Here is a 24261-nt window from a genome sequence, read left to right on the forward strand (position 1 = left end):
GATCCTAAATCTGACCCAGGCCCTGAAAGACAACAAGAGTCCCCTGCACCTTGTCCAGATGCCACCTGTGATTGTCGAGACGGCCCGTTCCCACCAGCGATCTTCTAGCGAGTCCTACACACAGAGCTTTCAGAGTCGGAAGCCCTTCTTCTCGTGGTGGTAGCCCGAGAGGCAGACAAAGACATGTTTGAGACTTGGGCTAGGAGGAAGCCTGGGGATTGGGTTGCAGGAAAACCAGAGATGCTGGTGGAGAGCAGTGCCCTTAAGAACCCTTCTTCTCTGCTCGCCAGCCCCTCAGGGCTTTCCCAAGCACAGGGAGAAGCACAGTCGGAGGGACAGTGTGTGCTGTTGGGCCCTTCTGATTGCTAGGGAGGGCTGGAGCCTCCATTCGAGTGAGTAATCCAGAAGCCCCGGAAGGAGCATCTCCCAGCATCCCTTGGGGGCAAGCTGGGAAATCCCCTTCCCTCCCTGACACCCTGCTCTGTGGCAATTCTCATTATATTCTGCATCAGAAAACGAACACACAAATACGAATTTAAATATTAGTAGCAAAACCCAGGCAGAATCCCAGATCCTCTCAGGTCAGAAACCTGTGATCCAGACCTAAATTTGCATGGGCCCAGACACTCAGGTGCCTCACAGTTCCTTACTCCCATGGACCATATCGGCTGGGTGATTCAGAGAGCCACTGGGTGACTCACCAGTTGGGACAGACAGAAGCCACACCTTTCCTTTGTTTTTTTTGCCAGGTTTTCTTCCCCTTCTCCCACCAGTGCAATAGGCTGACTAAAAGCCTCCCAATCCAGTTCTCCTGGCCAGGACACTTTTGCTCCAGAGCTCTCAGTGGTTCTGCATATAATCATAGAGATCGGCTCTGCTCTCTGCCCTCCCTAGTCCAGGCTTGCATTTTACCCGTCATTCAGGCAAAGGCAAGAGGGAGGAAGTGGCCCTCCCAGCATGCAGAAGCAATCCACTTGGCCTAAGTGCATGCTGGGAGCTATAATTGGCCTATAGGTAAACTCATCCCAGCCTTGCTTTCTGAGTCGGGGTGATAAACTCCCCCAGGTCCTCTAATTTGTTCTGTTGTTGGGTATTTTTTTTCTCAACACTTTGACTTAGGGGTTCAGTTCTGGGTCTCAGTGAGTTGCATCTCAGCTCATAAGAGAATAGGATATTAGGTCCCTGGATTTCTTTTTATGTTACCACTGCTGCCTGGTGGGAGTAACGGGACTCATTCTCTTCCTAGTGGGCAGCTTCCCTTTGCTCCCGACTTCTTGTTACTGGCCAGTGTTTCCTTGGCTTCTTGGGAGGGGCAGGGCCCAGAGGAGAAGGGCCTTCAGACTGTCCCCCAGCGCCTGACAAGCTCAGTGTGCATCTTCATCCTTCCATGTCTCTTCCCTCAGCTGGCCCCCTTGCCAGGTGTCTAAGCCCTTTCCACACCAAAGCAAAGAATGGCCTCCGGAGGCAGCAAAGAGGGTGCCATCTGTGGCTAAGGGACAGTTCTGCACTACTGGACACTTCAAGATTCTGGCACCCTGCGATTGGTCAATCAGCCTTGGAAAGAAACTATCTTGACGGTTTGAAAAACAACCAAAGAAAGGGAGCGAGGACTATAGCTCTGTGCCCTCTGCTTGCCCAGCTCCCGCTGCCCAGGAGGCAGAGCAGAGATGTGCAGTCCTTTTGTCAGCGGGGCTAAGTCGGTCCCTTTGCCTCCCAGCCCCCAGGAGCCAGTTTCTGGTGGGGTTCCCTCCAGCTATCAGGAAGAGTTTCTGGGAGTTGGCTATGCATGCCCTGTGGATAAAGACATAGCTCTTAGCCCTGACAATCTCATTTGGCCGACCTGGAATCTGGCCTTGGGGACCGTGGTGGCGACAGTGCCTGCGCCCAGATTACAGGAGCAGCAGGGCTTCCGGAGGCCAGAGGGGACCCAGGTGTGTTTAGCTCTCCGAAGACCTCTCTATACAGACCTGTTGGTAAAGCTTCCCACCTGGGCTATGAGAGAGTCCAAGCAGTTTTAGAGGAAGCTGGTTGCTTCCCCCAGCCAAGTAGATCTGCACATCGCCCTCATCTAGACCACCTCTGTGATGAGAAGGAAATTGGGTCCAACGAACGAGGGGGCTGGTCCCAGTCTTGGCAGGCAAGAATGTGGGGTATCCTTTCTCGGCATGTCTCCATTCTCTTTGAAGTCTGTACTCAGGTTGCCTTGAATGTGGACTTGGGGAGAGCTGGGGGCCCAAAGTGCCAGGGAAGGCTTCTGGGTGACGCTCATGGGACAGCCCAGCCCTCTGCCAGCCCCAGGTCCTGTCCCCGTGTCAGGGAGGTGAGGCTGGGCTGGGAGAGTGCTGCTGCCTGTGTTGTTCTTCCAACGCACTGTAGAACTTGTATGTAATGTATTTAAATCAATGAAAATGTATGAATAACAAGTCCAGTTCTGACTTTTTTGTCTAGTGATCTTGGGTAAAAGGAAGACAAGGTAGAATGCAATTTTAAGGACAAAGGACCATGTGTTTCCATGGAGTTGCTGAGATAATGGCTCCTGAGTTATACAGGTCCTCATTTCCGAAGTCTCAGTGCTTAATATTTTCATTAACTCATTTGACACCAAAACGTGACCTGAATCTACGCTGGTATGAATTGAAGCTATTTGTAACCATGATATTTTTCTCTTAGAGTGTGTATATTTGTTGCAGAAATATTAATGTTCTGTTACGAGTTATTTCCCTACTAGGGATTAGGCACTATTTGCACTGACTACTTCCTAAAAGCTGGAAAAATTCTGAGTAACAAAATCATCTAGCTCTAAGGGTTTGGGGTGAGGAACTGTGGACTCGGCTTCTCTTCTGGGCCACAAGAGGGCAGCCCTGTTCTGTGTGCACATCATAGCCTGCTTGAAGCACTTTGAACCCTGAGTCCTTTAAGTGATGGGTAATAGGACAGATAGGATTCCTTGGAGCAGAGCTGAATGCTAATGAGCACGTAATATGCTATTGAGACAAAGCTGGCAGAGTAATCAAAAATCCTCACCTTAAAGGTTTTTAGGCTAGGAAACCTCAGATAATGCCGGAGGCTCAAGAATAATTGGCCCGGCTGTTGTCCCATCTCAGTAAGGATGGTTGGCCCATGGGGGTAAAGAAACCAGCTGAAGGGCTGGCAGACAGCACATTGACTGCAGACTCACTGCTCACTATGCAAGGCCTACTGGAATAGCCCTTCCCCCTTCTAGACCTGGCAGGAGTCCAGGAGCCACCTCTCTCCTGTGGATCAGGACTGCCCGAGAAATGTTGACATCTCCCAACCAGACAGCTTCTGGAAGAGAAGGCTCTGGCACAGGGGATTGGGGGAGTTCACAGGGAAAAGGAGGCCTGTCCTGTTTCTTCATTCCTGGAAACACCTCTTCCCCGCAGTAAGCACCACCTTTCATCCCATGGCTCCAGAGTGTCCATTTGGGGATCGTCTTTTTGTGACAAACTGCTGTTGATATGAATGTTTTTATTTTGCCACTTAAACCATGGTTTCCTTGTGCTAGCCGGACAGGGGCGGGGTGTGGGCTGGCTGCTGGACCATGGGTTACAGGAGGAGCAGGAGGGTTAGTAGCAGGAGTGGTGAGATGCTCAGTCCGAGTGCCCATCACATGACCCTCAGGGAAATATCATGCAGCCCAGGTATACTGTAAGATGGGAAGAGCTGAGGCGCTGTTTCTCATTCTGGTGAGGAATGGGTCCCACATAACCTAGAGCTCAGGGGACATTTCCAGTCATTTTCTGAATGGGCTGTGGTCTTTCATTTATCCCTGTGGGGGTGTCTGCCTCAAATCTCTCTTCCTTCTTCACCTCCTGGGCCCTTTGGCAAAAGTCCCTGTGATTCCTGGGGAAGATACTGCCATTGCCATCCCCTTCCCTGGATCAGTGTCTGATCTGATGGAGGTAGCTTGTAGGCCCTGGCTTCTTCCAGTTCCGGCGGATCCTGGCACTTGTCCTTCTGGAGTTCAGATACTGATCATCAGAAGCTGTCTCTGTGGTACCACTCTGTGGGTCGGCCAGTGGAGCACAGGACTCAGGGATTCTGCGAGAACAAGTGTGTGATAGGCCCATGTCAATAGGAAGAGCAGAATGGGGACTAAAGAGATTGTGGTCATGAGGATCTATTAAATCACACTGTTTGGAGTAAAATAAGCCCAGGGCTTTGGCCCTCTGAGAGCTAAAGACCAGACAAAGCTTTCAGATGTCTTTTCCATAAAGAGAGTTGGACTAGGTTTGTCAGGGTGTGTGATACTCGGCATTTCTCCAGCTTCCTCATGCTGTACTCGTGACAGCCATCAGTGGTCAGCCGTGATAGGAGACCAGAGGAACCAAGTAACCTCCTTAGCAAAGTGTTTTAAAACAGGGATTGCAAGTCAGCTGGAGTTGATCTGAGGAAGGGCCCAATCAGCTTCCCCTGGATGTGCTGACTCAGAAGACCTGTTCAGGTCTAGTGCTCTGACTGGAGGCCCCGAGAAGGCAGCGGGAGAATTAGAGCCCAGAGCATAACCCACAATTACTGGTTAGGCCGCGTGTTTCAGCTTGACCTCCTGGGGCTCACTGTTCTCAGGCTGTCAGTGACCTAGGCAAAGGCGGATGACTAGGGAAAATTTAAAGTTCAACACTTTTCAAACCTTAGTACCTCTATGGAACCCTCCTACACTATAGTCTATAATTCCACAGGCCAGATTTTAACCAGGCTTACATGTGATTGTTACCTGTTCTACCACAAGGAAACAAATTATCTTCCTTCCAAACGATAGTCCCTCCCTACATTCCTGCAGAATCTCTGCAAATCACAACCCAGGCTTGCCTTCCCGTGGAAGTTCACGGGGTCCAGTATGACTCCCATAGTAACAGAGATCATGGGCACGGAATAGACCTTGCCCCTGCCATGGCCGGTACTCACAGTGAGGCCAAGTCAGTAACGCCGGGCAGTGGTGGACAGGGCAGCCTTAGCGCTCACCTTCCCTCCGCCCTCCAATTCCAGGAACCCACCTGAGCCGGCTGCAGTGGTGCAGTGAGTTGCCCAGGGGTTTCGGCCGGGGAGGCCTCTTCCTACGCAGCCTCCTCAAGGCCTCTGCCACACGGTGGTCTCCTGCACACTCCCAGATGATCTGTGCCCGCTCCTCGGCCAGCTGGTCCCCACTGCGCTCAAATAGGCCCTGGATCTGCAGCAGCTCAGCATCCTGGAAAATGTTGGCTGATGCCTGCTTGCGGCCCCTGGCCTCAGCTGGGGCCTGCCATGGGGGCGGCTCGCTCACCACAGAGGCCGGGGTGCCCATCCTGGGTGCTCTGGGGAAGGAAAGCATGGAGAGACATTAGCTTATGGGGCCTTTCCCAAACCTGGGGTCCTGGTGAATGCAAGCCTTCTGGCGTTTCTATTCTCCAGGAACTTAACGTGCAGAAAGTCTTGACTTAAAGTCACTCTACCTTCTAGGGCACCTTAGGGAAATAATATCACTAATGACAGTTAAACTATTACAAAGTGCTTATGTGTGCAATGCACGTACTAGCTCACTGAGGAGTCCCAGCAGCCTGTGACGTCAGAATGGTTTATCCGCACCGTACAGATGAAGAAATGCAACTCAGCTAAAATGATTCTTTGCAGCCACAAAGCCTTGCATAAGTGCGGAGCTGGGAGCAGAACCCAGGTCTGTCTGGCTGTAAGCCCAGGCCGACCCCAGGATACATAGGTCCTAAGGACGGTGCTAGGAGTAGCCACCGTGCAGTATTGAGCATGTAGAGGTACGGGGCATGGCTCTAGGAGTTGTAGTCATGTGACCTCCTTGACACGTGAGCACGGCAGCCCTCTTTGTGAAGGCCCAGGTTCTGTAGCACAGAAGAGGAGGGTTATGGGATTGGGCCGACCACACTGGAATCCCACTTCCAGCCACCTCCACCACTGCCTGGCTCAGCTGGTTCCCACACCAATTCTGCTTCACAGAGTCACAGTGAGGACTGAGGGAAGACAGTGGTAAGAACAGTGCTCAAGGTTCTAAAATTCTGCTTTCCCATTTATAACATGGAGAACAGTCATCCCACCTATTTTCAAGACCCTGGAGAGAGCCCAAGTTCAAATAGTTTAGCAAACAGTATGAAATAGATCTAGCTGCAGTCCAAAAGGCCATGGCAAGGAACACAGGGGCGAAGAGGCGGCTCCAGGGTTAGAATATACAACCATGGGCAGAGGCTGAAATCTATAAGAAAATTCGATAAAAGGAAGCCTCATGTCAGTGCCCCCTCATAGGAAATAAAAATTCAATTAAATGATCATCCTCAGTTCTAGAGAGTTCTATTTGAATAATAAATAATAATAAAAGGGGGCTCACTCACCCTACCCTTGTCTCCAGTGCAGCCTGAAAACGCTATGAGATTGAGATTGGGAAGCAGACTAGAGACAAGGAAGACCTAGGACCTCGGTATGACACAGAACTGGACTCAAATCTCAGTTCTGCCACCTTCCTAGCGGTGACTCTAGGCAAGTTACTCAACCTCTCTGAGACTCTCACCTGCCTTTGTTCTGAGAGTTTGAGACCTCTCTTCATTGCGTTCAGACTCCTCAAATGTAACTGGCCCTTGCTCCTCACCTCAATCGCAGCCCTCCTTATTGCAGTAATTTCCACATTCACCCTGTCCCAGTTTCTAGACCTCTCATAAGAACCCCACTCTTGGGGCGCCTGGGTGGCTCAGTGGGTTAAGCCTCCGTCTTTGGCTCAGATCACGATCTCAGGGTTCTGGGATCGAGACCTGCATTGGGCTCTCTGCTCGGCAGGGAGCCTGCTTCCTCCTCTCTGCCTGCCTCTCTGCCTACTTGTGATCTCTGTCTGTCAAATAAATAAACAAAATCTTAAGAAAAACAAACCCCACTCTTTTTTAATAGGGATTTCATTTTTTTTTTTTAAGATTTATTTATTTATCTGACAGAGACACAGTGAGAGAGGGAACACAGCAGGGGGAGTGGGAGAAGAAGCAGGCTCTCCACTGAGCAAGGGGCCTGACGTGGGGCCCAACCCCAGGACCCCGAGATCATGACCTAAGCCAAAGGTAGATGCTTAACGACAGAGCCACCCAGGTGCCAAGAACACCACTCTTCAAAGAGTTCAATAACTAAAATAAACCTGCAGAAAACTTTCAGATGAATGAACTCCATAAAAATTGTGCTTTTATCTGGAAATGGGAATTTTAAAATCTACCTCTCCATAGGCACTATTACAGAATCCAATTAAAAACCTAGTATGTGTGGTAATGAATTGTACTGTGACCAGAAAACAACAGTCACCAGGGAACACTTTCAGGCTGATAAAAAAGCTGACTCTGGGTCATCTACTCTGCGCCAGGCGACACGACAATATGCATGATGGTTCATCCTCAACGTAATTGCAGGAATCGGGCACCGTTACCCTCCTCCCCGCTCAGAGGAGCACAGGAAGCTGAGACACAGATTCAATGCCCGGGGCTCGGCCAAGGCCAGGACCTGGTGTGAAGGGCTGCAGCCGTGTCTGAAAACCTGTTGCCTTCACAACCAAGCTCCAAACATGCTGCTGGCTCGTCATCTCTGTGAGGGATATTTCACTATTCTCACCGAAGTCACCAAGTTGGAAACCTGCCGGTGGAAAAGGAAGAGCCATGGCCAGCCCACACATAAGGCAAGGGCGGGGCTGTACAATTTATTTTAATCTTTTCATTAGCGTCAGAGCTGTTGACTCTGTGGCCCGCTGTTCTAGCCTTGAACCTGTGGCAGTCTGAAGAGGAATATCCCCAACTTCCACAAAACAAATCTGGAACTTCAACGCAGCCCAGGGCACACAGTGCTGGCTTCTGAGTCAGAGCCCTAGTCCTGCCACTCGCTGGCTGGGCCTCCATGGGCCTCAGTTTCCCCCTTACATCTGTAAGAACAGGTTGATGCCTCTGGTCTCCAAGGGCGTGTGTGGTGTTAGGGATTCTATGATGAGGCTAGGTCTCTACGGAAGCGGTGACTGGGTCTGCCTGGCTGCCAAGGCCTAGACGCAACATGTGTGGACAGGCCTGGCTAATTAGGTGCCAGGAAATTCCCCAACCAGTAGTTCCTCTTTTCTGCCCTCCTCAATCTTCCCTGGAGACAAGACACTGTTTTGCTGGTGGGATGTGGGGTTAAGGTCTGGGAGAAGACAGAGAACTCACCGCTCTAAAGCACTCCAGGGACCTAGACTGGCTACGGCCAAGCCTGGGACACACTCCTAGGCTGGTCTGGGTGGTGGGAGAAGAGGTTAGTTTCGTTTCTCTCAGATTTGGGCAATCTCACCCTCTCCTCAGAGAGAATGGCAACCAGCTTAAGTAGCAGTGCTGTCTCAGGGATGGCTTGGAGACTGACTTCCCAGATATTCCTAGCCACCACGTGTGTATGGCTAAAAGGCCCTACACGGCCCAACCTCCAGCCGCTTGTGTCCGAGTTACAGTGAATTACAAACACACCAACAAAATTTCTGGGGGAGTCTAAGCCTCCAGCTTCAAACATACCCTCCATGCAACCTGGGACAGGGGCCTTGGCACCTCCAGATTTCAAGGATCCTCCCTCTTAGCTCTGCCCGCCACCCTGGGCTTGAACCAACAGTCAGACTGAGAATGAAAATCAGTGGAGTTTCCATAAGATTAGATGCAAACTTCCGGAAAACGAGTCAGAACACTTGTATTATCAGAAGAAACTGTATTTTTTTTTAAGGTTTTATTTTTTAAGTAATCTCTACACTTAATACGGAACTTGAATTTATAGACCGAGATCAAGAAAGCCATGCTCCGCTGACTGAGGCAGCCAGGCACCCCAGAAGAAACCTCTCTTATTCAATGTGCTCTTTCCCTCCCTATTTTCTTGGACAAGACCTGAGTCTAGGAAAATCAGTGTATACTTGAACAATGGTACTTTTTTTGAACTGAAAAATGCCACCGCAAGGATATTAAAAGATTATAAATGGATCTTTCATTCCAGAGCTGACAGCAAAGAATATAAACCCAGGTCTGTGAACAAATGAGTAAAAACTCACTGCAAAATACTTCAGTTTGACATAAACTAGCTTAAAAATGAACCCACAAAGTAAATACCAAATGTGGAAAATGGCAAAGTTCAACTTGTTTTGACATAGGCAATAAATGAATGAGAGAACTCTAACGAAGAAGTATATTTAAAAAGTGACTCACCAGACAATGAATTTGTAATACATAAATAGGGTACACAATTGAGCATCCTTTGTAGTATGTGAAGCTCAGTTTAGATAGCTATTCCGATCGTGGTCTCAGGGAGGCTCAGGTAACCACGAGAGGCAGAACACACTTGCGTGAGCTGGGCAGCAACTGCTTTCCCACTCAGCTCCCCTCCTTCAAGATAACCCTGCTGATGGTAATAGTCTGTAATTGGAGGCAAAGGGCCTCTTGGATAAAGAACTGGAGGCTCTGGCCCAAGGCCCAAATCAACGCTGTGGCCCTGGCCTGCTCCCCCGCCACTGGATAGCAGCCAAAATCTGTGGCTCCTCCACTGGGAGGCCCAGTCCACATGGCCATGTGAGCCCCCCAGGCCTCAGGGCCTAGCCTCCTCCAGAAGTGCCTGAGACAACTGCATACACATAGGTCTCCAAACCTGATGTGGAAGCGGAGAAAGGAACAAGGCCCTACCCCTAGACCCATACTCAGATACGACTGGAAAATAAACTCTAGATGAAGGAATAACTCTTTTCAAGAGTTCAAGAACCCTGAGTTCTGGCTGTGCTTCTGAAAACCGGGTGACATTGACAAGCCTGTTTCCCCCTGCCTCATTTTGCTCATCATCAGAATAGTGAGAATAAATAACCTGTAAGGGAATAAGGGAGATAAAAGTATGTGAAAGCATCCATCCCAGTACACTGCATCATGAATGAGTGATGTAAGGGAAAGACTGTTTAACAACTAGGCCCTATAGAATCATTGTCATTTTCATGAAACTCCCTCAAAACAGACCTTCACTCTTGGGAAATGAGGGTAAGGGAGATGGATTCATCTGTGCACTTTTAAATCACAGCTGCCACTGAGGCAGCTTGCTCCCTGTCAAGCACAGAACATGGCTTTCAAATAGGTGATCTTTTTAATCCTCACCCCATGAGGCGGCGCTATGGTTATAGGTTATACCCATTTTACAGATGAGAAAGCTGAGCTCAGAAAGGTTAAGTAACTTGCCCAAAGTCAAACAGGAGGTAGGTGGTGAGGCTGGATATACCCAGGTAGTATGACCCCAGCGCCCAGCCCCTCCACCACTGTTATTTTTGTTCTGCCAGATGGCTGACGAGGTCGTCGGGGGAAGGCACGACCCAGGAGGCTCTGAAACCTCTCCGAGCCTCCTATCTGCTTCTGCGGGTTTCGGAAGGCGCAGGGATTGAAAGTCAGGTCTCCCAAGCCAGCCTCGGCGCCCTCAGCGCTCCACGGCCCCGTGAGGAGTAAGAGCGATTACTCACCACGCTGAAGGGCAGCGCCGACAGACCTCAAATCGGGATGGGGCAGGCTAAGATGTGCGCACTCCAACCCCTTCACGGCCTTTCGAAAGGGCGGGCGTAGCTCTACGCTTCCTGCTGCGAAGGTGCTCACAGGGACCTGGCGGCGTTCACGCACAGGACGAGAGCTTGGGAGGGGATATCCTGGCCCAGGTCGCAGGGCGACATCCCCAGCACAGGTCAGCCCCCGGGACTCAGACGTGGCCGCTTCGCACAACGCCGGGCCCTAAGTGGACCTGCGGGTTCGGGAAGCCGCTGCCACCCGGGTTCTGATGGCCCGCCGCCCGCTCCCACCGCAGCGCGAGCCAGGCCTCCAATCTACGTACCTGGCCTGGCCGCCCAAGGCGGGCCACCTAGGTCACAGCCCCGACTCCCGGGAGAAAGCGTTCCCCAGCCGGGGAAGAGCCAATCCACGGCCGAGCCTTGGTGAGAGCTTCGGTCGGAGCCTTCCAAAATCGAACGTGGAGACTCCGTGGGCCAATCATCAGCAACAGAGGGGAGAGGGGCGTGTCAAGGCTCCGCCCCCTTCCCTTCGCCGGCCTCGAAACCTGAGTGCCAAGATTCCGCGGGCCCAATCAGCCGCGGAGCAGCGGCGAGGGGCGTGTCCGCCGGGGCCCCTTCCCTCCGCCCTCCGCCCTCCGCCGCCCCAGCGCGGCTGCCGAAGGCGCCCCCTTCATTGACGTCAGTGCCCTGGGAGAGCGCGGTTTTGCTGGCGCGGGAGCGGGGCGGGGCCGCATTCCAGCCTCGGGGTGCGGCGGCAGCAGCAGGCCCTGCAGGGTACACGTGACGCGTGCCCCCTCTCTTGGGCCGTAGGCCAACGCGCACCGCGGCGTGCTCCCTGCAGCTTGTGGCCCTCTGCAAATAGATCCGCAGTTCCTTAAATTCACCACCCAGACGGACCACTTATCTTTTGGCTCCAGCTTTGGGGGAAAGGAAGGGATGGCGAGATTTTTGGGCTTCAAAGCTAGAATGCCATGGGTTCAAATCTTAAATCAGCTGTGCAGCCTTGAGCCAGTTATCTAAATAAGCAGTATTAGGAAGGTTTTATAATTCATGGGACAATGGTCCATTAGGGCCCACACTGTCCAAGTTTCTTAAGAGGTAGTGAATATGGGAGGGAGACAAACCATAAGTGACTCTTAATCTCACAAAACAAACTGAGGGTTGCTGGGGGGAGGGGGGACAGGAGGCGGGGTGGGGAGGTGGGGGATGGGTATGGACATTGGGGAGGGTATGTGCTATGGTGAGTACTGTTAAGTGTGTAAACTTGGCGATTCACAGACCTGTACCCCTGGGGATAAAAATATATGTTTACAACAAATTTAAAAATTTTTTTAAAAGAGGTAATGAATAGGAGACGCCTATAAGCTTGAGACCTGGGGGAATTTACAGCCTAGTAAGGAAGGCAGACTTTAAAAAGCTTAAAACATTTAGTGGTGATTACAATTGTGATAAACATTATAACTATAAAAGGGTCTGGAATGCTTGGGTGGCTCAGTCACTAAGCATCTGCCTTCTGCTCAGGTCATGATCCCAAAATCCTGGGATGGAGGCCCGCATGGGGCTCCCTGCTCAGCGGGAAGCCTACTTCTCTTCCACTGCCCTGCTTGTTTGTGTTCCCTCTCTCACTTCGTCTCTGTCAAATAGATTTGAAAAAAATCTTCTAAGAGAAAAAAATAAAACAAAATAAAAGGGTCAAACGGAGGAAACTCAACTCCCTGTAGGAGGTCCTGGGAGGTAGAAGAAGTAACATTTAAGCTAAGATAGGAAGGAGAAATTGAAGTTGGTCAAATGAAGAGAAGTGGGTCTGGGAAGGTGTTTAAGGAAGAGAGAATGGCACGTGCAAAGTTTAGGAGATAGCTCGACTCAGGTCTTGATATGAGACTTGGAGCGAGGCTAGGAAGGGGCAGAGTGGTGAGAAAGCAGAAGGCAGAGGTGGACAGTGAAAAAGTTTCCATTTGACTCTCTGAGGGGAATGGCATTATATATACTGTTTAACAGATATTTCATGGCATTTACCATGTGCCAGTAATGCCAATTACAAATGGTAGCTCATTTCATCCTCATGAAAAACTTCTGTTTTTAGAAGGTCACTTTGCCCACAGCTTGGAACTTGTATAAGAGGGCTTGGGAGTGGATGGAGTATCCAGTGTTTTTTTGTTTGTTTGTTTGTTTAAGATTTTATTTATTTACTTGAGAGAGAGACAGTGAGAGAGAGCATGAGCGAGGAGAAGGTCAGAGGGAGAAGCAGACTCCCCGTGGAGCTGGGAGCCTGATGCGGGACTTGATCCTGGGACTCCGGCATCATGACCTGAGCCGAAGGCAGTTGTCCAACCAACTGAGCCACCCAGGCGTCCCATCCAGTGTTTTTGTTTTTGTTTGTTTTGTTTTGTTTTTTTAAGGTTTATTTATTTATTTGGGGGGCATAGTGGACAGAAGTAGAGGGGGAGAGAGAGAATCTCAAACAGACTGTCCGCTGAGCACAGAGCCCAATGCTGGGCTCCATCCCATGACCCTGAAATCATGACCTGAGCGGAAATCAATAGTCAGATGCTTAACGACTGAACTGCCCAGGTGCCCCCAACAGGTTCTTGATAAACACTTATTTAGTTCTTTGGAAGGTGAGTTGTTTGTTCACTGGTTCAAATATGGTCAGGAAGGTGTCTGGGAATAGGCAGCTAGGTCTCCCTGACTTCTTTTTCACTCCAGAGCTGACCTTCACGGTCATTTAAGTGTGATCTCTCCTCTATAAAAGTTCCAAGGGGAAAGGAGTAAAATGCAGCAAATAAGGATTTTTGGGTCCCTTTCTGCAAGATGGAAGGGATATTTGGGAGCTGTTCTTCCTCATCCCATGGTCTCCAGTTCCTCTTTCTGTCCTGCACAAAAACAACATCAGCAAGTGCTTTGCTGTAGTTAAAAGGGCTTTAACAACAGTTTCTCTTTGCTTTTCCTGAAGACATAGGGAAATAGCAAAAAGAAGTCAGCAATGTTCGTCTCCAAAAGAAGGTGCTCACTGCTGCAAAGCCTTTTCAGCCAACTGCTTGGCTAAAAAGAGGAGTGTGTGGAGTCCTAAACAGGGACTCCCTGTTCCCTGGTCTCAGAAATAGGAAGGCCAAACTCTTGGCGGCATCTCAGTGCTTGGAGAGCCTAGGATGTCTGATGCCGGCAGCTCAGACGAGCATACCAGGGTGGGAGTTGGGAACTTGTGGCTTCTGGGTCAGATGTGACTAAGGCTGGGTGGAGAACATCTGGTGTCTCCCAACATTTTTGCAGGCATGTGACCATGCACTTATCACACAATGGAAACATTTCTATTGTTACAGCTTTATGCATCTGTATGTCTGATGAGAACAACAGGGATGGCCCTGTTTGAAAGAGAAGGTGAGCTGTGAGGAAGGGAGCCCTGGTGTAATTCAGGCCAAGACCTGGTTTTACCAGCGATCAGATTATGGTGAGGGGAGTGAGGAATATTCCTGGGTGCAGTACTTAAGGGGACACCAAAACCAACCAACCAACCAACCAACGAACCAGCCAACCAGTAATCAAGATAAATATTTTAATGTAATATTTTTTAAAAACCAAAATTAATGTAAAACATCCACAGTGAACAAAATGTCAACACTTAAAAGCAGACTTTTGTTTGTGTTATGACCTGGTATCATTTTGCAACGGGAATAGTAATTTCTAATCAGCTCGTGGTTCCCACATGGGTTGTCCTTATGCTTTAAGAGAATTGAAAATAGTGTGTGAATCAATTGGGCGATACAAGGGTTTATGTATGGTCCTGGTTTTTGATTGTGGGGCTTTCATCAACTTTTTTCCATTCAATTCAGAGACGATTTTGATAGGTGTGTATAGGAGGGCACATGTTCCTGTTGCCTTGCCTGGCATTACGGCTCAGCAGAGTTCTAGTTTCTAGGGGAGTAGAGTCTAGGAAACGGGTTCCAGCTGTTCAACCTTAGGCAAATAACCTAACTTCTCGGCTTTCCTAGTTTCTCTTCTATAAAGTGGAACTGACCATCCTCACCTCTGTGAGGATGAAGTGAGGTGCAGTGGGTATAGGGCTCAATACAGACCTTGCTACAGACGATAAACCAGCATTTGACTCCTTCCCTCTCTGTCCTTCAGGGATCATTCATGCAGCTCTTGCGAATGGTTCCCTTCCAATGGGTTTGTTCTTGCTCTCTGTCCTGTTCTGGGGAGACCAGAGAGAACGTCCACCCTCCACTGTATCTCTTGAGTACCCTCTCTTTTTCTTGATAAATGCTCTTGGTAATTGTAAACTTTTTAAGAAGCTCCCCTGTGCTTGGGACATTATACAAGACAACTTACTACAGCCTTCTTCTCTGAACTTAGCAACTGAGAATAGCAAAGCCCTACAGGCAGACAGTACAGTATAGAAACACGACCACGGAAACAAAACAAAACCTCGAAGGCAAAACAAAACCTCCACACCTAATCTGACTCATGTACATTAGAATTAAAGGTCAATTTTGTATTAATCTGCTTGGGTTGCCATAACAAAATAGCACAGGTTGGGTGGCTTAACGACAGAAATGTGTGCTCCTCGCAGCTGGGCTGGCAGGAAGACCAAGATCAAGGTGCTGGCCCATCTGGTTTCTGGTGAGAGCCCTCTTCCCTGGTTGCACATGGCCGCCTCCTCACCGTGTCCTCATATGGTGAAGGAAGAGAGGGAGGATTCTGGTGTCTCTTCTTATATAAATGCACTAATCCTATCAGATTGGGGCTGCACTCTTACAGACCTCTCACTTAACCTTAATGACTTCCTTACTCCAAAGACAGTTATGTTGGAGGGTAGGGCTTCAGCGTGTGAATTTGGGGAGACACAATTCAATCCATAGCAAGGATGAACTCATGTCCTTTTTTTTTTAAACAAGTACTTAGCTCTTTTTTTTTTTTTTTAAAGAATTTTTATTCATTTATTTGACAGAGAGAGCAAGAGAGAGCAAGCAGGGGGAACAATAGAGTATGGATAGGGTGAGGGAGAAACAGGGTCCCTACTGAGCCAGGAGCCTGATGCAGGGCTCCATCCCAGGACACTGGGACCATGACCTGAACCAAAGGCAGATGCTTAACCATCTGAGCCACCCAGGCGCCCCAGAATGCATGGTTTTTAATGTACAGATAAGTAGATATAGAAATAATTAAGTTGTAAATGTATGCATATGTTTAAATGTATATGTGTACGTATATACATGTATGTATCCACACAAACACATTTATTTTTTTTTTATTTTTATTTTTTATTTATTTTTTTTAAAGATTTTATTTATTTATTTGACAGAGAGAGATCTCTAGTAGGCAGAGAGGCAGGCAGAGAGAGGAGGAAGCAGGCTCCCCGCTGAGCAGAGAGCCCGATGCGGGACTCGATCCCAGGACCCTGAGATCATGACCTGAGCCGAAGGCAGCGGCTTAACCCACTGAGCCACCCAGGCACCCCACACAAACACATTTAAACACACACATTCTCCAGCTGTGTCTGCTGAGAGGGCCTAGAAGTGATGATGCCCCAGTTGGAATAAGCACATTTACAACCCACATTCTGAGTTTTCAATACCATTCTCCACAAAGGGAACCATGACTCCTTGGAGAAATGATCGATTCACCCACTGGGGTTGAGAAAGTTCAGGATGATTCTAAAACATCGTGTCCTGAAAAGTAAGGAAGAACTCAGAGAGTGATGGAAACACATCAAAAGGACGAGGAGTCCATTTATAAGGGCTCCCATTAGCAAACGCAGAGCACCAAAATGAAGCATGACAGCAACAGATTGCAACCCAATGAGTGAAAGAATACCCAAGTCCACAGCAATATGAATAAGTGAATAAACAGGTAAATAGAAGAGATGCAAAAGGCCTTCCTTATAGTAGAACATCAACAGATAGGTGTATAAGGAACAAAACTACTAGAAAACCATTAATGGCTACTGAAACAGCCCTGTGGCCAATTATAAAAACAAACCTTGTAGTAGCTTTGCATATTTTCCCTCTGTTTGTTATATATACAGGGTGTTTCTGTACATATTAACCTTTTTCTTTTTTTCTCTCTTCACGTTTTCATTTCATATGTAAGTTTCTTTTCTTTTTTTTTTTTTCTTTCTTTTTTTAAAAGATTTTATTTACTTGACAGACAGAGATCACAAGTAGGCAGAGAGGCAGGCAGGGGTGGGGGGAAGCAGGCTCCCCAATGAGCAGAGAGCCCGACATGGGGCTTGATCCCAGGACCCTGGGAGGATGACCCAAGCCAAAGGCAGAGGCTTTAACCCACTGAGCCATCCCAGGCGCCGCATATGTAAGTCTCTATGTCAGTTGTTGGAAGTTAACGTTACCATGTTAGTCTTTAGTTAACAGTGTATTCTGAGGGACTCTGGCAAAATTTGAGAAGTGTTTCTGTTTTTTTGTTTTTTCGTTTTTCTTTCTGAGCAGTATTTAATGCAGACCGTTGGGGCTGTGTATCTCCTTATTGTGGAGAGAGGGGGTGAGAACGTCACCTCCAAGAAGGACAGCTGTATCTCATTAGGTGGAAATACAGAGTTGTTTCATTGTTGCATGGAGGTCCAATTGTATATAGAAGGTTGCATATGAAAGCTGAGTCTCCAAAGGGTAGAAGGCACCGGTTATCTCTGTGAGAGCCAAGTCCTGTAAATATTTCTCCTTTTCCATGGGGCACAATGCTTAGCTTTGTCAGTAGAGGGAGCCGGCAAGACGCGGTGGGAGGAAGGGTTTCTTTCTTTGGTTCTGGAATGTCCTCTCACTAAGCTCCGGCAGCTTGCCAGGCTTCTCCATTGCCTGCTCCTGAAGATCAGGCGTCTTCTCAGGCGCCTGGTCGCATGGTGTGGACTCCTGTGATGTGGACTCTGGCAGTGTGGGCGGCTTGTTCAGCGCCTGGGTCCTACAGTGCCCAGCAGCCAGCGACACACAGGGGCTAGGAGCTTCCCTCATCTTCTTTGGTGGCTTTGCAGTTACCCTTTTTTTTTTTTTTTTTTAAGATTTTAAAAAATTATTTATTTATTTGAAAGGGAGTGAACCTGAGTAGGAGGGCCCCGCTGAGCTCGGAGCCCCACACAGGGCTGGATCCCATGATCTATGAGATCATGGCCTGAGCCAAAACCAAGAGTCAGACACTTAACTGACTGAGCCATCCACATGCCCCATTTTGCAGTAACTTTTGATGTCCCTGCAGTCGCATCCCAGATGGCAAGTTCTACAAGGGCAGCACCTCAGTAACTTCTTTGCCATCTACTGAGCCACAGCTATGTCCTCTTTAAGGAGATCTGAATCTTCGCCCTGGGAGCGGGGAGAGGAGGAGAGCTCTTCTTAAGGGCCTATCTCAGCCCTAGGAGTCGGAGCTGTTGCTTATATCTTCTTCTTTTTTTTTTTTTTTAAGATTTTATTCATTTATTTGACAGAGAGAGATCACAAGCAGGCAGAGAGTTAGGCAGAGAGAGAAGGGGGAGCAGGCTCCCCGCTGAGCAGAGAGCCCAATGCGGGGCCCGATCCCAGGACACTGAGATCATGACCTGAGCCGAAGGCAGCGGCTTAATCCACTGAGCCACCCAGGCACCCCAATTGTTGCTTATATCTTCTTTTCCAGGTTTCTTCAGAATACTCTTTAATGCCTCGGCTCTCCGTTAGAGTAAATGATAATTCCTTATGCTGAGGTTCCCCTATGCAAATTACTGTGTGGTTTCTGTCTCGAGATCGGGACTTCGGGCTGAATCAGTGGAGGATAGTGAGACGGGTAGTGTGATGAGGGTGAAGAACGTCAAGTCAACAAAACTCACGTGAGAGCAGGCTTTTGTGTTGCAATCCACTGACACCCTGAATCCAGTGAGCTGGGTGTCAAAGCTCTTTCAGAAAACAGTACTGATGATAAAGCTAACACTGTGAGCTCTGGACACTTTGCATCTCATTGAATCCCAACAGCCCAATGATGCTGAGCTGTTAATCTCCTTATGCCAATGACAAAGCTGAGGTTAGAGACCTGCACGATAGCAACATGTCTTCCAGCTATACCTGTTGCCTAACAAATCATCCCAAAACTTAGTGTCATAAAAATACCATTTTTTTATGCTTATGGATTCTGTGGGTCAGGATGTTTTATTTATTTTTTAAGAGGTTTTAGCTATTGGGGCACCTGGGTGGCTCAGTCGTTGGGCGTCTGCCTTCAGCTCGGGTCATGATCCCAGGGTCCTGGGATCGGGCCCCAAATCCAGCTCCCTGCTTGGCAGGAAGCCTGCTTCTCCCTTTCCCACTCCCCCTGCTTGTGTTCCCTCTCTTGCTGTGTCTCTCTCTGTCAAATAAAGAAATAAAATCTTTTTTTTAAGTTTTTAGATTTTATTTATCTATTTGACAGAGAGAGAGAGAGAGAGAGAGAGTCCCAAGTAGACAGAGAGACAGGCAGAGGGAGAGGGGGAAGCAGGCTCCCCACTGAGCAGAGAGCCTGATGTGGGGTTTGATTTATTTTGAGGGTGAAGGAGAAGAAGGAGAGGGACTCTAAGGTAGACTCCAAATGGAGCACAGAGCAGGATGGTGGGACCTCAGGTCTCACGACCCTGAGATCATGACCTGAGCTGAAAGCAAGCGTCAAAGGCTTAACTGATCGAGCCACGCAGGGGTCACAGGTCAGGATGTTTTAAAAATGTCCTCAGGGTTTTGGTTTTATTTAGGAATAGTGAGGCCAACAGATTAGGCAACGGCTGCCATTGAAAAGATAGCTTCTTACTCACAGGTCCCCAGAGGAAGGGACATGCCACATCACACAGAGCCACATGGGGAAGCCTCAGGATCGGTCAGGAGGCAGAAGGAGCAAGAGAAAAGCATGGAAATGAGCTTTTATTGTAGTTTTTTGGGGAAGAAATGGATGAAACAAAGTAAGCAGCTAGGTGGGTTTAGGATTGGCTAATTTGAATAATTCCCGCTGGCTCTAGGGCATAGGGATGGTCTCCAGTTGCCCGACACCTTTCCCTGGGATGATTAGGGAAGAGGAATATTAATTGCCTCCTGGAGTACAAGAGCCCAAACAGAGGAGGTGGTTTTGGAGTATGGGCTCAGGATTGGTTGGTTTGCATGGCAAAGGCACACTCACAGTCACATTATTTGCTATCTTTAGGAATTAGCTAAATCTGGGAGGGGCTAAATCTTGGAACCTTGCAGAACCTCCCTGGATCTGCAAGGTCCCAAGATGTCAAAACATCAGGAAACAACAGAAAATAGAAAGCATGAATGATACACAGGAACTGAGATAGTGGACAGTGGGACAGTGGCTTGTCTCTGCCCTGTGATGTCAGAACTCCAGCTGGAAGTCCTGAATGTGAAGGTTGCCTTGACAGCTGGGGGTTGGAATCATTTGAAAGCTCATTTCGTATGTCTGGGGCCTAGGCTGGGAGAACTGGAAGGCCCAGACTGCTGACTGGAGGGCTTTGGTGGTTTCTCAGTATGACCGGGAACAGAGGCTTCTTTCATGGTGGCTCAGGGCTGTGGCCTTGTCTTTTGGACAGAACTTAGAAGTCATACAGTGTGGTTCCTACCATCCTGCTTGTTATAACTGAGTCACAAGCTCACCCAGATTCAGGGAAAGGAGGCATAGACGCAACCTCTTGATGGATGAAGAATCAAAGAGTTTGTAGCCATTTTGTTTTTAAACCACCACAAAGTGGAACTAGGAGTGAGACCCTAGCAGTTAGGATCCGAGTCCTACTTCCTTCATGCCAGGGCCATTATAAGAAACAGAAATCAGTTTAAGTTGTCTCAGGTGAAGAAGCATGGGGGGTGTTGTTACTGGAAAGCCGCAGTGAGTTCACAGAATGAAGTCTAGTGGGACAACGTGAAGCAAGTCATAGGCACTTGTCTTCTCTCGCCATCTTTTGTCCCTGCATAGCTGCCTGTGATGGTTAATTTTATGTGTCAATTTGACTGGGCCACAGAGTGCCCAGAGATTTGTTCAAATATTATTCTGGGCGTGTCTGTGAAGGTGGTTTTGGATTAGAGGAACATCGGAATTGGCAGACCAAGAAAAGCAGATTGCCCTTCCTCATGGAGCTGGACCTTGTGCCATCAGTTGAAGGCCTGAACGGAATGAAAAAAAGGCTGACCCTCCCATGAGTAAGAAGGACCTCCTTTTTTTTTTTCTTTTCAAAGATTTTTATTTATTTGACAGAGAGACAGAAAGAGAAGGAACACAAGCAGGGGGAGTGGGAGAAGGAGAAGCAGGCTTCCTGCTGAGCAGAGAGCCTGATGTGAGGCTCAATCCTAGGACCCTGGGATCATGACCTGAGCTGAAGGCAGAGGCTCAACAACTGAACCACCCAGGTGCCCCAGAATGACTTCCTTTTGCCTGACTATTTGAGTGGAGACATTGTTGTATTGTGGGTTTTTTTTTTTTTTTTAAATTTTTGAGAGAAACGTGTGTTTCTCTCAACGTGTGTGGAAACGTGGGGAGGAGAGAGAATCTTAAGCAGGCAAGCTCCTTGCTCAGCACAGAGCCTGGTGTGGGGCTCAGTCTCACAACCCTGAGATCATGGCCTGAGCCAAAATCAAGAGTCAGAAGCTTAACCAACTGAGCCACCCAGGCACCCTGAGCCATTGGTTTGTTTCTACGCCCTTCTTTGGACTCTTAACTAAAACACTGCCTTTTCCTGGGTCTTGAGCCTGCAGCCTTTAGACTAAACTATGCCCTGGCTCTCTCTCCTGGGTCTCCACCTTGCCAACTGCACATTTTGGGACTTACCATCCCCCATAATTCCACAAACCAGTTTCCTATGCTAACTATATGTATGTGTTATTTATCTATCCATCCTGTTCCTCTAAACAACTTTAATAACACACTGCCCTTTTCTCTGCAGATCAACTTTCTCTGCCAACTCAGGGTTTCTACTCCCCCTAAATTTGCCTCATGCTCTGGCTTTGGTTACTCCAGCACTAGCTTCATTTAGGAATGACCATTTGGCCAAATTCCCAGTTCGGGTCAGAAGAGGAGATGGGAAAATAGCAACAGAGCTTTTTGGTATAAATATTCCTTCTCTGTCTAGAGCCACCACACCGACAGGGGCTGCGGGTATGGGGAGAAGGCTGCCAGGGGGCGGCAGGCAGGCCTGCCAAAACATTTCCATACCACAGAAGATTCTTGGGGCGTCTCTTGATCCTTGAATGCCATGATCTTAGCTATTCTGGCATCTTCCTGATGGGTCAGGACAAGGTCCTTTTTGGTCTCCAGTGGCTTCTGTGACCTTTGATCTCTTTCAGTCACGGCAGTCACGTCCTCTCTGCCTGTCTAGGTTGTGTGGCGGGGGGAGGGGGGTACTTTTTGGCAGGAGAGAGAAAAGCAGAGTTGGAGAAAATCTCCATGATTCGCCACATCTGAAAGAGTCCCCAGTGGTCATGGGAGTTGGAAAACAAGTGGTAGTGGAGGGGATAGCACGATTGCTTTTGCTCTGTGGTTTCAGTGAATAACGTCTTACAGAGTCTGGTGAGACTAGACGTAAGGGGCAAATTCATGGTTAAAGTAGACGCAGGGCATCTCAGACAGCTGTAGTGTTTCCAATGGTCCAGAAATCTAAATTTAGTTCCTAGCTTAATCTTTCTGAATCTCATTTCCCTCAGCTGTCAAGCAGAAATCATGAATTGCCTATCTCCCAAGGTTGTTGCAAGGGCCAAGGAGGAGGTGAACACCCTATACCAAGCATCCTCTGAGGGCAACCCTTGGCTCTGCCCAGTCCTTGAGCCTCATTCCTCTTGCTTTAAAGCTCCAGCCATGGGTGGGCTAGAGAGTTCAGGGGACAAATCCCCCTTTCCTGGAGACCCTTCACATAGCAGGATAAGAAACAGAAACAGCATACACAGCCAGGCTCCCCAAGTATAGGTCTTGGGGCCTGTGACAGCCACACCCACTCTCCCTGCCTGGCCCAGTACCTGCGGACCACCTCTGCAACATGGAGATCATTCTCTTTGTCACCGCTCAGGGGCAGTCCTGTGATGTCTTGTGACCTCCAAGACCAAGACTGGAGTCCGAGATATATGCACTGATTACAAGCCTGGATCTGGAGATCAAATATTTGAATTCCGTTCTCCATTACATATGGGATGTTGGATAAGTCACACAAGCTCCCCATGCCTCAGTTTCCTCATTTTAAAGCAGAGGTGGTTTTAATGGACCTACCTCAGAGAGCTGCTGTGAAAAGTACGTGAGACAAGACTGGCAAGCACCTGGCATCTGCCGCCTGGCATCTGGTAGATGCTTTGCATATGGTGGGTGTTCCCACCGAGTCTCTGCCATTTTTACCCAAGGCTGACTGGTAGAGTGGTGGTGACTGATTCATTCCACCCTGGCCCAGAGTGTCCATCCCTGCCCTAGGAATGTGGTCTGCTGGGGTCTGCCCACCCCACCATAGGTCCCAGTAGGAGGTCATCTTCAGTAGCTCATGGGGCAAGCCGATTAATGGTGAAGTCTCATGGGCGTCTCCCTTGGACACCATGGTTCCCTAGCCTTAAGGACCCAGCCTCACCACCCAGTGTTCTGGGTGGCTTCACACAAAGTCAAGACTCAGAGGATACCTGTGGCTCTGGGTCTGGACCTGGCTGGCTTCTCCTGGGGAGTGAGGGCTGAGCTTTGCCAGAGTCAAATGCCTTTACCACTTCATGCCCAGACTGAGGCCCCTTGCTTCTGTCTGCCCAAAGGGGCCCAGAATCCAGGCCACTTTTTATAGCTCCAGCCAAGGCCAGGTCCTCCTTGGGGGCTGGGATAACAAACTCAGGAGCCCCCCCCTCCAAGTTCCTACCCAACTCCAACCCAGAGGGGACTCCACCCACCCCACCCACCATTCCAGAGCTCGGTGTTCCCACAGCCTTGGGAACTTGCCTGGAGGTGTGAGCCACTTGGTGACCAAAAGAGTGTTCATGCGCAGAGCTCCCTGCCCCGAGTGAGCACTGGACAGTGAGTCAGGAGACCTAAGTTCTAAACTTGGCACTCCCATCATCAACCAGCTGTGGGACCTGGGGCTAGTCACTTACCTTCCCCAGGCCATAGCTACCCCTGCATAAAATGAGAAGCCAGGAACAAATGATCTTTAAGCCCTCTTCCAACTCAGGTATAGGATTGTGGCATAATGCCAGGTACATACACAGCAGGTGTTCAGGAAGTGTTGATTTAGTAATTTAACTCTAAGATTCCAGGCAAGATTCTGCAGGTGCCAACACCCACTTATTTCCTTGCTGTGAGTTCTGCCTCTGCTGTTAGCTAATTTATGTCAAGGGCCAACACAGGGCCTGGCACATAATAGGTATTAAACCAGTGCGAGTTGAGTCTATGAATGCAGTGATTTACAGTAGCCCAGAGACTGAAGAAGGAACTGACCGACCAGCAGGAGCAGGTCATGGGATCTCTAGGGGGCCACGCTTCCCTCCTTGTTATCAGCTGCCTCCCCTTCTGGGCATAGTCAAAGTCATAGCTTTGGGGCATAGAACAACGTCCAGCAAGCATCACTAATTCTTGTTGCCTGAGCAACGGATGCCTTGCTCACACTCTTCCCTTTGCCTATAGCATCTGTCAGGGGCTGTGATTCAGCCCGCTTACAAGCTAATATGCTAGCCTGCTCTTGTTTCATAAATGCAGGCAGAAGATATGGTCTCCTGAGTCAGACTCGAAGGATTTACCACTCTTGGCACAGCAGGCCGCACGAGCATCATCATTATGTCTCTTTCCCTCACTCCCTAGTTTGATGGGCATAACGCGGA

At 49.0% G+C, this 24261-nt stretch overlaps 2 protein-coding genes across 4 annotated transcripts in view; one reads left to right on the forward strand and one right to left on the reverse strand.

The window, feature by feature from the left end:
• PI4K2A (phosphatidylinositol 4-kinase type 2 alpha) overlaps nt 1–2423 on the forward strand; it is a 30405-nt gene extending 27982 nt beyond the window's left edge. The window contains exon 9 of the mRNA XM_082722172.1: nt 2–2423. Coding sequence (XP_082578298.1) covers nt 2–163 — 162 coding nt within the window. The 3' untranslated portion in view covers nt 164–2423. The remainder of the gene's footprint in view (nt 1) is intronic.
• Nucleotides 2424–3472: 1049 nt separating this feature from the next.
• AVPI1 (arginine vasopressin induced 1) lies at nt 3473–11126 on the reverse strand (the record flags this gene model as incomplete). 3 transcript variants are annotated; one of them, XM_082722198.1, is made up of 3 exons in its annotated part: nt 3473–4062; nt 5016–5312; nt 10837–11126. In XM_082722198.1, 2 exons carry the CDS (start codon nt 5300–5302, stop codon nt 3903–3905), a joined length of 447 nt encoding a protein of 148 aa, XP_082578324.1. In that variant the 3' UTR covers nt 3473–3902. The 3 variants fall into 3 exon arrangements, with proteins under 3 accessions (XP_082578324.1, XP_082578323.1, XP_082578322.1); XM_082722197.1 differs by having other exon boundaries at nt 10475–11123; XM_082722196.1 differs by lacking the exon at nt 10837–11126 and having other exon boundaries at nt 5016–5329.
• Nucleotides 11127–24261: the final 13135 nt, after the last annotated feature.

This window comes from Mustela nivalis (genome assembly GCF_964662115.1).
Source record: "Mustela nivalis genome assembly, chromosome: 2".
Lineage (NCBI taxonomy): Eukaryota > Metazoa > Chordata > Mammalia > Carnivora > Mustelidae > Mustela > Mustela nivalis.